At 30.2% G+C, this 15,565-nt stretch overlaps 2 protein-coding genes across 2 annotated transcripts; both read right to left on the bottom strand.

The window, feature by feature from the left end:
- Nucleotides 1–899: 899 nt before the first annotated feature.
- Nucleotides 900–1,379, bottom strand: LOC130015124 (uncharacterized). The gene has a single exon (XM_056104687.1). The coding sequence runs from the start codon at nucleotides 1,377–1,379 to the stop codon at nucleotides 900–902; it is 480 nt and encodes a 159-aa protein (XP_055960662.1).
- Nucleotides 1,380–5,358: 3,979 nt separating this feature from the next.
- Nucleotides 5,359–11,245, bottom strand: LOC126669273 (26S rRNA (cytosine-C(5))-methyltransferase NOP2B-like). Its single transcript, XM_050362697.2, has 17 exons — nucleotides 10,820–11,245; nucleotides 10,559–10,725; nucleotides 10,411–10,474; nucleotides 10,184–10,317; nucleotides 9,999–10,082; nucleotides 9,846–9,920; nucleotides 9,696–9,767; nucleotides 9,535–9,608; nucleotides 8,931–8,983; nucleotides 8,614–8,723; nucleotides 8,269–8,337; nucleotides 8,100–8,174; nucleotides 7,449–7,541; nucleotides 7,288–7,367; nucleotides 7,102–7,201; nucleotides 5,823–6,139; nucleotides 5,359–5,674 (listed from the first exon to the last, which is right to left on the bottom strand). Exons 1-17 carry the CDS (start codon nucleotides 11,076–11,078, stop codon nucleotides 5,605–5,607), a joined length of 1,896 nt encoding a protein of 631 aa, XP_050218654.1. The 5' UTR covers nucleotides 11,079–11,245; the 3' UTR covers nucleotides 5,359–5,604.
- Nucleotides 11,246–15,565: the final 4,320 nt, after the last annotated feature.

Genomic DNA, 15,565 nt, shown 5'->3' on the forward strand with positions numbered 1-15,565 from the left:
TCCTAAATGGCTAATGTCACATGTTTGCCTTTACTTCATTGAAGCAGGGAATGAACCTGATATCAGCGACGGACAGTATAAAATCAGCAATGAAAAGTAAATTTGATTATAGTAGAGTAGAAACCAAGTTTATATACGAAAAACTATTATAAAAAAAAGTTATATATAATATATTTGAGGTCGAGGATCAAGGGATGTAAATAATGAAGAATGAATTGTTAGATATGAAATGAAATACATAATTAGAGTAATGAAATGTCCTAATGGATAAAATCAAAAAATTAAAATATAAAAATATGACAAAAATGAGGATAGAAAATACATTACAAAAGTTTTGTATTGATTAGTAAAAAGAAATTATTATAACAAAAAAATGCGTTAAATAGCAAAATGGAGATGATAAAGAGACTATGCAAGTGGTGAGTTCTATTTTTACAAAGTGTCTTTTTTTACCCCAAGCTCTCTTCTTTACAAAATTTCCAGGTTTGTTTGGAATTTTTTTTTTTTTTTTTTTGAGTAGAAGACTGGAATCTTATTGAATTAAATCGGAAGCAATTACATATTTACATGTGTAAGAAATGCCGGAAAGTTATTACACCAATCCTGCTGACCAGACATAGAACGGGAGGCTTGCGCTAAACAATGCGCCGCACCATTCGCGGATCGTCTTATAAATAAAAAACGATAATTATCTAATTGCTTCGCTAACGATAAACAATCGTCAATAAGAATATCTAACCCCGCCTTCAAAGGTAGCCGAAGATCCACCACCACATCTAACGCGTCGGACTCCAAAATGATATTTGATTCACCACGAACCCAACTAAGAGCTTCTTTAATTGCCATTGTCTCAGCCATTCTTGCTGAGCAAATACCCTTATACGAAACAGACCGAGCTTTCAACAACCTACCAGTAGAGTCTCTAATAATACAACCCAAGCCGATGCCACTCGAATAGCCGCATCCACATTCACTTTAAGCCAACCATCTGGAGGAGGACACCAGATTGCTTTCCCATCATCTCTTTTAACACCAGTCTCGACTTGAGCTCCTCTAGAGCTATGAGCAAACTGCCATTCACTGAGATCATGACTGGCCAAATTTAAAATAACATCAACCGAACTTCGCAAATCACTCCATACCGCATTATTCCGATGTAACCAGAGATGCCAACATATCATAGCCACAAGACATTTATCTTCTTGCTCTAGATTAGAGAACAAACACACAAATTGAGCTTTAACGTCTAAATTTCTGTCAATGAAACCCTTAAATTTCATTCTCTTCCAACAATTAAGAGCGAGCTGGCAGGGGAACAAGCAATGCTCTACAGATTCGTTTCCAACGTTACACACCTTGCATTTCTCGTCAACTTGCATATTTCTATACCTCAGAATATTCATGCATGGCAAGTAATAATTACCTGCTCTCCACAAGAAGTCCTTCACCTTGGCCGGAATATTGAGCCTCCATATTACCTTCCATACAAGAAGTCCACATCTTCTAGAGCACGTTTGGTTATTAATTTTTGAAATTGGAATAGAAATTGGAATCTCATTACTACAATTTAAATTTTAAAATTTCTAAATTTTGATCTGATAATGATATATTTACAAAAATTCTTTTTTAATTTTTTTTTTGGAACCTTCTATTATATGTTAAAAATAGAATCCCAAGTTCCCACTCAAACCGAACCAAATCCAAATTTTAAATTTCAATTGTGACCAAAAATTTTAAAACTACTTAACAAAATTGTAAAAAGAAAAACATATTTTTATAAAAAAATTGAATGATTTTTTTTGTTGAAATATTTTTTAAAATAATTTTGAAAAAATGATGTTAAATAAATATTTTAAAAACAATAAATAAATAAAATTTTCAAATTAAATAATTTTTTTAACAAATCTTTTTCAAATTTGTTTTTAATAAATATATTTTGAAAAATAAAATAAAATAAATTTTTTTAAAATAAATTTTTTTAATTTTTTTTAAAATCTGTCTTAAATAAATAAAAAAGAGTAAATGACAAAACTATTCAAAAAGAGGAAGAAAATAACAAAAATGCTAAGTTTACTGAAATATTATATCACCACCTAAAAAAATTAAAACTTTACATCTAATACCTTTCCAATAAGGATGCAACACATGGCACACTCAAAACAAATGGAAAAAGGTCAAAAACGTGTCAAATTTGGTCAAAACGCGTCAGAAACGCGTCAGATATGCGCCTGACGCGCGCTCAGACATGCGCTTGACGCGCATGTCATAAAATGCATCAGTCACACGTTAAATATTTAAACATGTATCATTTATGTATGTGTTATGTATCCGCAATGTATCAGAAATATATTTGATTATCATTTTTCTTTATTTTTAAAACAATATAAATATATAAACACACACATATATATTATTTATATTCATTATTTATATGCCTCTATGGTGTCTGTATAATATATTTTAAATTAAAAGATACATGTATTATATATTTTAAAAATACATAAATTATGTTACAAAAAAGTATCTATAAAAAAATGTGTCTTCCTATTACATGTTTGATGCTTGTAATGTTCTTTTGTTAATTACTATTTTAACTTTTGAAATAAATAATTCTTTTATTTAAATTCGTTTGAGTTGTATATTTAACGCATTGAATATATAATTTACAGGTAGTTGAAATGTATCAATAACATATATTAAAATAAAAAATGCCACATGCTCTGTAAATTGTATAAAATATTTATTAATGATACGTAGTAAGGATATATTTATCATGTTTTAATTGCATATGAAAGATGTATCTAACAAATACATCTAAAAGACACACACACACACACAAACACATATATAATGTTGATTTATTTAAAAAAACTTTCTTCAATGCACTACATATTACATAAATTAATATTTAAAATACATAAATATTAACATTAAAAGTTTTTTAAAAATTCAAAATAAAACAATACGTCTAAACTATTTCTGATATGTACAAAAGATGTGTCGAATATGTATTGTATTTGTATTTGAGTTATATATTTAACGCACTAAATATATAACTTACGAGTAGTTGAAATTTCTCTACAACATATATAAAAATAAAAAATACGCCATATGCTCTGTAAATTGTAGAAATTATTTATCAATAATACGTATCAATTATATATTTATCATGTTTTATTTGTATATGAAAGATGTATCTAAAAATACATCTAAAAGACATATATATTTATATAATATATATTTAAATATTCTTTGAGCTGTTTCTGATATGTATTGACGACGTATTCAAGATGTATCGAAACTGTATAGGAGATGTACCGAAAATGTATCTAAAAGGCATTGAGTTACCACCATTAACGAGAAGACGCATATCAAAAATATATTTATCATGTATATTTTATATTTTAAAAATTTATCTAATAAATACATCTAAGAAACATGTCAAACACTTTTGATGAATTAATATATATTTAAAAATAAATGTATTTAGGCTGTTTCTGACATGCATCTGATATGTATAATATATGTATCTGATATGTATTCAAGATGTATCTCGAAGACAGTCACATACTATTAATGAAACTTATTGGAAAAAATATATCTTAGACATGATAAATCTTAAATACATAAATAATACATTGCTTTCTCATTCGAAGTGCTATCATATTTTCTAAATAAATATACTGTGATTTTTAATAAAACAAATAAATTTATACACTTCCAGCAAATGGATTGAATGACAAGGTTGATGAGGTTTGGTTGCAAAGAACTTTCACAATTCTTCTGGCTGGCAACACGTAAACACTAGCCCTCTTGAAAGTTCTAATATCCTTCTCTACATCTTTATCCCACGATGTATCAGAGATGTATCAATAATGTATGAGGGACAACTTAAATACATGTTTCATACATCTTAGAGACAACTTAAATATATTTTCTAAAAAAAAATTATATACTAAACTTCTCACTAAAGACACTGTTGAAACCATAAACTACAAATAAGAAAAGCACATAAGAGATGTTAGCAAATAATAATATACTATTTATATCACATAATGTATAAAAAAATAAAAAATAATACATCTCTTAAATAATATAAATAGATGATACATATGAATACATAAAATAATACATCTCTTAAATAATATAAATAGATGATACATATGAATACATAAAATAATACATCACTTTAACATTTACAGTGTTATCATATTTTTAAAAGAAATGCATTGCCACTTAAAAAAAAAGTTAAACTATTATATCGTTAAGAATTGAAATAAATTAATATAATTAATAACATAATTTTCATCTCTAAATCAATTAACAAACCTACAAAACATAATTTAATATATCATTGATACAAGTATATATATTACAATTATTTTATAGAGAGAAAGTTCAAAATACGACAAAAATTACTTAAAATTAGAGGTGTTTTTTATTTAAAAAAAGATAAGCAATGACTAAAACTAGTAATATTTAATTGAAGATTTAAATTTAATTTTAAAATAAATAAAAGTATTTAGATTAAAATTACTAAAACTAGTAATATTAGATCTCGAGTTTTTATGTTAATTTTTTTTCTTCAGTTTCTTAGCTTGAACAAGAAAAAAAATACGAGTAACAAAAATTGCTCAATCAAACCAAGAAATAAAAAGCACCCGCAATCCAAAATACGTTTTTTAAAAATTTCAATTCTTTTCTAATTATTCTAAAAAAAATCATGCTACCCCAAAAAAAACAACTGATCAATCTTTTTTGTCTCCATTCAGAAAATAATAATAATTTTGTTCAAGATAAAAAAAATATTAAAAAAACAGTTTTAAAAAAATGAAGTAAAGAAGATGAAAAATCGTGACTTTATAATAAGAAAGTTAATTAAATTGACAAAGATGATGGAATTTTGAAGGAAATTTGAAATGGAAAAAATTTAATAGTAACAGTTCATGGTGTATAAGAAAATAGAAAGAGTAGAGTGGGAGAAGATAAAGATAACATGTGTTGATCTCTTAAAATAAAAATGAAAACAAGATGACATGTGTAGGGTAAGGATGATTTATGTAGTGCATGTAAAATATTCCCGTGTTTAGCTTTTTAATGTAATCAATAAATTAGCATAGGTGACAGAAATTAAAACACTTAGCATTTTTGTAATATATGACCGCAATTGGCATAATTGTGTAATTTTCTCAATAAAAAAAATTAACATTTCTTTTTTAAAAAAGTTAGTTTTTGTAGAAAATAGAAGAGAGGTGAATCTCCTTTCTTCTTCTATAGGTTTGCCATTCTATCTGAATATTTTGCTTAAGCAAAGGCTCACTCCAACTGCAGACATTTTGGTTAAGATAGAAAAGTGAATGATGATAAATAACACAAATTTCATATTCTTGTAATCTTGTTCATGAAATACAAGAGTTGGCACTAAAATACATCTCTTACGTTTTAACTAACAAAGACCAACAAAATTTCCTTACAGTTACAGTTGACAAAATTTAAGCACAAATACCTAAAATTGACATTTGGCAACAGTTTGCAGTTGTGCTTTGTTTGAAATGCTCATCCTCATTTCAATCTTTGTATGAGCTTTGTTGAAAAGCTAGCAGCTCATTTTTTACTTCCATTCTTCTGTCCGGTCGCGTCCTTTGCTTCTCTAACAGCTCTTCTCTTCTCCTCTCTGCAACAGTTTTATATTTCAGTTTCTACTTCTACTGAGTATACATGGCGTTTGCTTCACATTCATACGATGAGTCAAAGTAAATGAATGATAGGAAATACGTGCATAGAACCTTTCTGATGCATGGGAATATGATAAAACCATTTACCTGATTTTTGAAATTTCCTCTCTGGATGGAAATTTTCTTTTCTTTGTATTCCTAACAGTAGAAGGCGATTCTGCATTTCCATTGTTCAAAGCTGGCTTGTTTGGACCCTCTCTGGATTGAAAATGTCTTTTCTTTGTGTTCTTCTCATTTTCTTTAAAAGCTGGTTTACTCGATAACTTTTCTTTCTTCTTTGGTCCCTGTTCAATTGAAGGCTCTGGAATTTCATTTTCGCTATCATTCTCATTTGTTTCTGTTTCCATTGATTCGACGGTTTCAGACAATCCAGCAGTTGGTATTGAATTGCTCATTTTCTTCAACTGCATTATGCAAATCAATAACACAAGGTTAAAAGAGTTGAACATAAACTGAAAGATCAAAAAGCACAAACCAAAACTCTGATAGGGTTGTAAGAGGGGCTAAAAAGACTCTCCTAATCTCCTTAGCCCCTTTAATTCTATTATCTACGATCCTAATCGATTGTATCGCAATTCAAGGATGGGGGTATGGTCACAATGGTCACACCATACATGTTCAAAATCTGCTTTGTATTTTTGGAGGTACAACAAACGCAGCTGACTACTCCTTTTGCCCATTTGAAACCAAAACTACTAAATCAAAATTTGCAAACCTTTGCATTCGACTCCAGGCTTCTATAACAGACTAATCATATCATGCAAATGAAACATTCTGTTGATTTTTATCTCTAATATAGAACTAGTCCCACAATCCATAATAAGCGCAATTACAGTCATAAAGTGTGTTTAGGTCTATTCGTATAAATATTATACATTAGTCTTCGAGGCTTGAACACAAGCATGGTGACATCCTGAAACATGTTTTGGCAGTAGACTTATAGTCACAAAATTGATAGATCTTGGACAACTACTTTAGTTAATCACAACTATCAGTACAATAAAGTTCATGTACTCATCAAATCACCAACTTGAAAGATTGAAACTCAGCCTGTATGTCAAAACTGTGTTTGCAGTTTGAATTTTTATTAAATATTCCAGCATGGTTATAGAAACACATGATTCATATATGTGCTTGTTTGAGCAACAAATTTAATAAATCTTGAACGAGGGGCTGCAGTTATCTACAGGTGAAGGCATGTGAGAAGTTTAATGGCCTAAGCAGGATGCCAATTCCCAAAATCCATTGGCATCACTGGGTGAAGAGATACATTTACCACAATGTCAAGTCTAAGAAACAGTTTTAAGAATTACGATAATAATAAGGATAAAAGATGTTCACTAACTAATTGAAGATCAAGATTTACCTTCGCAACAAAAAAACCGTCCATGTTGTGAACATGTGGGTAGAAACGTCTTGTCTTCTCCAATGACGGATGAAAACGATGTTCCCTAAAGCGAATAAACCTAATAAAGACATGAAAAAACAGTAATAATACGTTAGAATCTGACGTGTAATCTGTGAAAGCACATGAGTAAAGACTCAGCATTACCCTGGACGCCCAAAGTCAAGTCCGCATGGGACTAGTTTAACATTCCTTTTCTTGAGTGCATAGTCAATGACTGCTTCATTCTGTAAGATAAAAGTCCAATATGAGAGAAAAGGGATAAAAAAAGGTGACTGTAAATTCACAAAAGCAATTTATATACAAACCTCAGCAACCATCATGGAACATGTGGAGTAGACAATGTATCCCCCAGATTTGGAGTTTGCATCAACCATATCAATTGCTGAAAGAATAAGTTGCTGCAGAAAAAGATGACACATTTTGCAAAATGAACCACACGATCGATGATATGCTAATGCTAACAAGAAAAACTGATTAGAAAAAAGAATAACGGGCGAGAATTACAAGGGCCAGTATGCGTTTTTGTGAAAGTGACTTAATTTTTAGCTTTTATTTAATTTTTAAACTTGAGGTTTTTGCAAAAATATGGTTTGATAGATGCTGGGTTTCCCAACTTCTTCCGAAAGAACAGTTATGAAAAAGTAGATTCTGAATAATGATAAAAAAAACTGATTTAGAGAAGCTATGCCACACTGGATCCAATTTCACTGACCAGTATAAAACATCATACTGCCAGCTACTAAGAATGAATATAGTTCAGAAAAAGGAAGACTTGACCATTTTCCAAATCCCGATACTCTGGCATTGCTTACGTTTGTTTAGGTGTACATTGAATAAGGCATCTACACCGAGCATAACTACAATGTGCCTCTACTTGTTAGTGACCTTCTAGTTCGAGAGTCAGATAGTTCCTAAACGCAAAAATGAAGGAGTGCAAAAACAAGGAAAGAACATACCTTTTGCAGAAATGCACATTTCTGTATATCTTCAAGGCTTTTGGAGGTTTTAACAGATTCATCTTTAGATATGACCTGTGCAAAATGACAAAAAAAAACTCTCATCATACTCTAGTAGCAAGCAATACAAAGAATCCAATGCTAAGGTAAATTCTAAAGTAGTTATTACCCCAGTCCCGCTGCAAGGAGCATCCAACAACACCCTATCAACTGAATTTTGACCCAAAACCTTGATAAGCTGTAATTACCATAAAAAAGGTTAATAAATAAAATTTAAGAAAGGAAAGATCTAATAGAATTTTTTTATTCGGGTTTCTATAAGAACAAAAATTAAGTTATATATGTGGTTCTGTTCATTTATACTAGATAATTTATGTAATTAACATTTTTGATAGTCATCGAACTTCATACTGTTCATAATAAAAATCTACATCAGCCACGGAGCATATGCATTTGAAATTTGAAGTGTAAAGTATAGCTAACGAACAGCAAGTGAGGACAGCAAGACACATACCTCCCTACCATCATAGTTACAGACCATGGTGTTTGTCACCCCCATGCGATGCAAATTTGCAGTTAGTGATTTTAGTCTTGCTTCCTTGATCTCATTTGCATAAATTACACCTGGTGCATATATGCAATTATAGTAAAACAGAAAGAATAAGCATCTTTATGCGTGGAAAGTTTGTTAACAATTTTCAAGTTGATTGACAATAATGCATTGATTGGAAATGGAAAATGAATGTAACAAAAGTAGAAATGACTATACAACATATAATCAACACTTCTTTTTTTGGAAAGAATAGAATCGGCACTAGAACAACCACTTACCAGTATTTTTCATAAGTGCAGCAATGTAAGTTGTTTTTCCACCAGGTGCAGCCCTGAAACAAGCATAAATTATCTATAAAACGATCCGAATCAGTTTTTTGGTGTAATCACCAACGCAAACATGCATCTAAATTACCAAGATGAAAAACAAATAACATATTCATTATAGACATCAATATCCTGTCAGGAATCTTTGAAAAATTTCGCTGAGTATCTTGGTTTACATGTATCTGCTGTGTGAGCACATATGGGTGGGCAAGATACAGAGCATGTCAATTTGAGGTCCTAAATTATAAACATTGCTTCAAGAAAGTATTTGAATTCAACAAATGTTTCTACAGCAGCAAACTGATTCGTCATAGTATATAATGTTCCCATGAAACTTTCACCATGGACATGCATGTTATTTCTCTTTTGTCTGTTTGCAATAGAAAATTTCATTACGTGGCCATTATCAGTATTTAATAAGTTGTTTTACTCAACCACGATAATAACTTCATAAAAGGTGTTAATATCAAATATTAGTTTGGTAAAATGAGTTGGGACCGAATAATTAGCAGATAGCTTAATTTTCAGCAAAAAAAATCATGAAAATTGATCTTACGCCATATCCACAATCCGTTCTTTTTCTTGAGGAGCAAGGGCCATCACAGGCAAGAACGAGTTTGAACTTTGCAGCTGTGAACAAACACCAGTTGAATACTAAGTTAACTATTAAAATTATACAAAGAGATCGACTAAGGGTAAGTGGAATAGGTTATTTACCATGTAAAAGCCAGCCATATACTCTGGAGTGGCACCAAGAGTCACTTGTGACTCATATACTACCAGGCCAACCTATAATAGAATATCAGGGCTCAACTCCTTGTCTCATAGAGTAAGGCAGAAAATAATAGGAAGCGACAAAGCAATTACCTTTGACCATTTGCTTAAAGGATCAAGGTTTACTCCTCTATTTAAGAGTACGTCCGCCAAATCCCTTCTCCTGGTCTAAGCACACAAAATGTTACTGTTATATAAGATATGGAGTAGAGAAAAGAGCATAGCTATCAGAGCCATGTTTTTTACCTTTAATGTGTTAGTTCTTAAGCATATAGGGCGTGGCTTTTCACAAGCTTCAACAAATTCTATGAGTTCATTAACTGGAAACATCTGTAGGTTACAATGCAACTCATAGTTTAAAACCTTCATATACTAATGAATTTAAAACACAGAAAAAGAAAAAAGGGATTGAGAATAAGAGAAACAAATACCTCCATTAAAACACCTAAAAGGAAATCATTATACCCATAATATGAACACAAATTGATCTTAAGCTGATCAGTGTAATCCTTTCTCGTAGCTCCCTCTTGCTTTAAATCTTTAAAATTTGACAGCACTCGAACAACTAAGATAAAAAGAAGAGAATAGAATTTTTATCATCGGTAAATAAAGGCCAGGGAAGACATTAATGAAAGAAAAATAAGGATGATGTGATTACTCTCTCTTATCCTCCTTTGGAGATTTTGAAGATCAGGGAGTCCCCGTGCTTCTTCTTCGAGTTCCTAAACGTTAAATAATAAAAGTATAGCAACATGAGAAACAATCCATGACAAAATTAAGAACAAATATAAACAGCAAAAGTCCACCTTCTGAGTTGGCAATCTGAATTCATCAGATTCTTCGGCAATGTTGAGGCGCATTTCATCCTCGGCATCTTTTTCCTCCTTCTCCTTCTGTAAATCAATAGCTCTTGCCTTTTTCTCGATATCCGATTCATCCGAGTCGGAACCTGAATCCAAACCAGAACCTTCCTCTGCAAATTACATAACAAAGAAACTACAAATATATCAAAGAACTAAAACAAGAAAATAAAATAAAATTAGGCAATAATAAGCAAGTGTTTTCACCTTCATCGTCAGTTGCTTGTAGAAAATCATCAGTGATTGGCTCATCACCGTCGGAAAGAATATCGGAACCAGAATCCGAACCAGACCCAGATGCTAGTTCGTCCTCATCAAACGATTCGTCATCTGAATTATCATCCAAGATCAAATCCTTCTTAGGTTTCTTTTCAGTAAAAAGGTCACCCTTTTGCTTCATTTTAGCTGATTGTTTCTGCAACTTCAAATTGGAGCCCTTTTTCTTGTTAAGTGGAGCAGGTGCCATTATCAATTAACTAGCCAAGTGTTGAATAGGTGGGGCTAGGGTTTAGGGTTTTGTTTTGCAGAGTGCAAGAAAGTGGAGAAGATACACTTCTTCTTCTTATTTTCCTCAAGAGAAGATACACTTCACTTCGCTAGGGTTTAGGGTTTTTTTCACAAATGTATACTATTCATGCTTAAACTCCTTTTTTATTATTAGGCTTAACCACCAAGAAAAACCTCTCACCTTTTAACCCCTTTTCAAATGCACCCTGACGTTACAATTTTATCAGTTGCACCCTAATACGCACCTTTAATTTTTAATTCCACCCTCAAGTGCTAAATTGATCTCTTTTTCATTTGGAAAAAGTTAAACTAAATCATCCATTTTTAACTTTTTATGTGAGAAAAAGTTCAAACGAGTACTTTATAAGGGTTTTTATGAATTTTTTTCGAGTGAAAAAAGTCCAATTTGATTTTGAGGGTGGAATTAAAACTCAAAGGTGCGAATTAGGGTGCAACTGATAAAATTGCAACATCAAAATGCAACTGAAAAAAGGCTAAAAGGTGAACGTTTTTTTTTTGGTAATTAAACCTTTTTATTAAAATGCTTTAAACTCCTTATTCCTTAATTTATTGGTGGCCTAATTCCTTAAAAACCCCTCACCTTGTACTTTTTTCGTTTATACCCTGATCTTGTAAAAACACCATTTATACCCAATTTTAGGTTTTTATGTTTCATCCCTACCCAAAAGCATTAAATTGTACTCTTTTCATTTGGAAAAGAGTTTAAAACATACTTTTTTTATTTTTAAAAATACAAATAAATCCTTAAACTTAAAAAATAATCAAATACATCCAAATAATTAATTAATTTTTTTAATTTTATAAAACAATAAAAATATTAAAAAAATTATTATTATTTTTAATTTTTTTGTCGGAAATATTTTAAAAAAAAATTAAAAAAAATCGGAAATATTTTTAAAAAAATTAAAAAAAAATATTATTATTTTTAATTTTCGAAGAAGATGGTATTTTTGTACTATTAATAACATTAATATCTAATTAGTATATAAGTTAAAATGAAGGATTGTTTTAAACTCTTTTTTAAATAAAAAGAGTACAATTTAATATTTTTGTGAAGAGATGAAACATAAAAACTCAAAATTGGGTATAAATGGTTTTTATAAGGTCAGGGTATAAATAAATAAAAAATATAAGGTGGGGTTTTTTAAGAAATTAAATTTTTATTGTCAAAAAAAGAACTCCTTAATTTTGTAAAGAAAAAAAAGACTCCTTCATTAAAAAACATTTGTTCTTTATTTATGATGTCACAATTTATTCTGTATTATTTTATGTAATTGCCCCCTGTAGTTGCATTTTTTTATTAATATCGTCTCAGAAATTTATAATAGCTAAAAACTACTCCCTCCGTTCCGTTTAAGAAGGGACAAATGACTTTTTCACATATATTAAGAAAGCATTAATTACTATAGTGTTTTCTTATTTTATCCCTATTTATGATAGTGTTGTATTTTGTGTATAGGCTAATAGTCATTAATTATGGAAAGAGAAAAGGAGGTAAAAAAGGAAAATTCATATAAATTGGCATAAAAACACGATATGACCTTCTTAAGTGTGACAAATAAAAATGAAATATGTCCCTTCTTAAATGGGACGGAGGGAGTATAAATGAACATCTAGACTTTTTTAGTTTAGGAAATGTACTTTTATACTAAGCAACACATAAACAGAAACAGAAAAATAAAATTTTTTTTAAATAAAGGACATGAAACATATAAAAAACACATAAATATTAAAAAAAAATAGGAGTATTTTTATAAATTTTTAATTTTTATATATGTACTCACAGTTTGGTACCCTTATTTGAAAATCATGTTTAATGGCTCTTCACAATCAATTATGTTAAAATATTACGATTTTTTGTTAATTACACATTAACGATTTGGTGCCAATTTCAAGCGATTTAATACCTCATTTTCATTTCCACTAATAATTTGGTATCTTGCTCTCAAACGATTTGGTACCTCACTTTCAATCTCGTTAACAATTTGGTATAAAAATTAACAGGAGCCCCTAATTATTTATAAATTTAAAAAAGAATTTTCAAATAAGAAGTATCAAATTGTAAATTATAATATATATAGGGGATCTTAAAGTAATTTGTTTATAAAAAAATTGACCTCAAATTAAAAAAAACAATCATAATTCTTCAATATTGTTGTGGTTCTTCTTCTTCTTTTCTCCACAATATTGAAACTTACATCATTGATTACCGTTGCTTCTAATTCCGGTCATCTAATTCGATTAGCGAATTGAAGAACACTCATATCTTCCATACTTTACAATTCATCTCCAAGTCCCGTATTTTTGTTTTCTCATCATAGCACTTTGAGAAATTTCTTAATAAAAAACGAAGATTGGTGTGAATAAAAAGTATAATAACAATATGTTTTAAATTTAATTATTTTTAACTGAATGAATAAAAGAGCAAGTACTCCTATTTTTTCACTGCAGGAGGAATAAATAGGTTGACCGAAAACTTTAAAAATTAACCTTTGAAGAAGTGGAGCATGTGAAACATAACATGGTAACCACTTTATAAGCTTCATGTTGGATCTGCTCCCAATAGAATCTGAATCTCCAAAAACTCACATTTAAGCGAAAAATTAACAAATTCATCAACCGCTTCAGTATGGTTTTCTTCACTTGAAAATAGTATTTTAAAGCATTTGATCCTTTCAATAGAGACTTTTGTATCCATATGAGAAGGTGTCTTATTTTGTCCTTGTTTTAGCCATTTGTCGTTGTGTAATATTTTTAAAGAAAATAATTTCAAAAATTCATAAAGAATTAAATTAATTGTTCAAAATTAAAATAAAATAAAAGAATTAGAAAACTAACTTTGAATTTATAGAATGAGCTAAATAATGAAGCAGAGTATTACTCTTTGTCCAACGACTAATAAAAATGTTATGGGCAACAAACACTACTAGAAAACAGTCGATTAGCGACGGATTAACCAAAATCAAATTTAGCGACGGATTTAGCGAGGGATTTTGAATCCGTCGCTAAATCCTCAGAAAAATTGGCAGGATTCCTCCCGCCAACTTTAGCGACGGAAATTCCTTCGCTAAAATGGCGGGGCCAATTTTTTTCACTTTTAGTGACGGAAATCCGTCGCTTAAAGTACTTTATCAGTCGCTAATGCATGCATATTTCCTTGTTCAAATTTGTTTCTTTTTAAATCTTATCAATACTACATTTCTAGGATTCTTTTTAAATCTCCTATTGTATCAGCAAGTTGTAATCCTCCATCTCCTACTGTATCAGCAACTTTTTAATAACCCGACTTCCAAAGACCGTACAAAACAAGTATTTAAACTCCTTTTCGGAGACGGACAAAGCTGAGTCTGTCTCTCTATATAAACCCAACGCTACCATCTTTTCAATTCATTCACTACTCTAATCTGCATTGCTTTTGCTTTCAAAGTATTCAGTAATTAATCAATGACTCCTTTTAACGATCATATGCTTAATATGTTTACGTCTTCATTGTGCATGGCTGCACTTTTTGCTTCTTTGGGCGCATCATGATCACCCGAAAATTCGGTCGCAAATTGGTTTGATTGTTTTGGCTGGAGGAGCTATCAATGTTGTTGGTCAGATTGTTAGGATGCTTATTGTTGGTCGTATTCTGCGGTGGCTGTTTAGAGCTATCAAGACGACGAGACATTATAATGTACGGGTTGGAAATCCCTCCAGTTCATTCCACTTTGAAGGATCATATTCAATCAATCTACACAGTTCAAGAACTTAAGAGAATTTTAATCCAGTTTTACTCAATATCATGTTTTAGTTTTTTTAAATTTATATTTCAGTTTCAGTTGAGAGTTTTATCCAGTTGTGTTGAAATTACAATTTGTAATTTATTTAAGAGTTGCAATAAAGTTCAGTTGAAACTTTTGGTTTATGTTTTGGATTTCAATTTAATTGATTGAACGGTTTTTGTTTATAAACAAATACAAAAGTGTTTGTGCGTTTTATTTTACTATAAATGTTGTGCAAATGCAAATAAATCATTAATGCAGAGCTCTTGTCATATTTTCATTTCAGGTTTAACTAGCTGAAAATTTTGATGCAATTTATGTTTGCTTCTGAACTAAGATGGCGATGGATGGTTTATCTGCTAAGAAAACTATCTTCATCATCATGGTCATTTTTGAGTCTTTAAATAAGTTACAATTGAATCAGATTTATGGGTTAGTTGTTATTAAGAAATTAAGACGTTCTATTTTAAATTGGGATTTCATTGAACTACCAATTTAGCATTAGGCAGAGGATGCAAATGATTATTTATGATATTTTTGTAGAATTTAGTGAATTTTCATTCGAAGTCTATTCACTTTCAGATATTTTTACCATTACGCTATATGTGCTAAATATAAAATTTCGGTTTAATCGGAAACCGATAAATAATTAAAATGGTAG

The sequence above is a fragment of the Mercurialis annua genome, linkage group LG2 (assembly GCF_937616625.2).
Source record: "Mercurialis annua linkage group LG2, ddMerAnnu1.2, whole genome shotgun sequence".
NCBI lineage: Eukaryota > Viridiplantae > Streptophyta > Magnoliopsida > Malpighiales > Euphorbiaceae > Mercurialis > Mercurialis annua.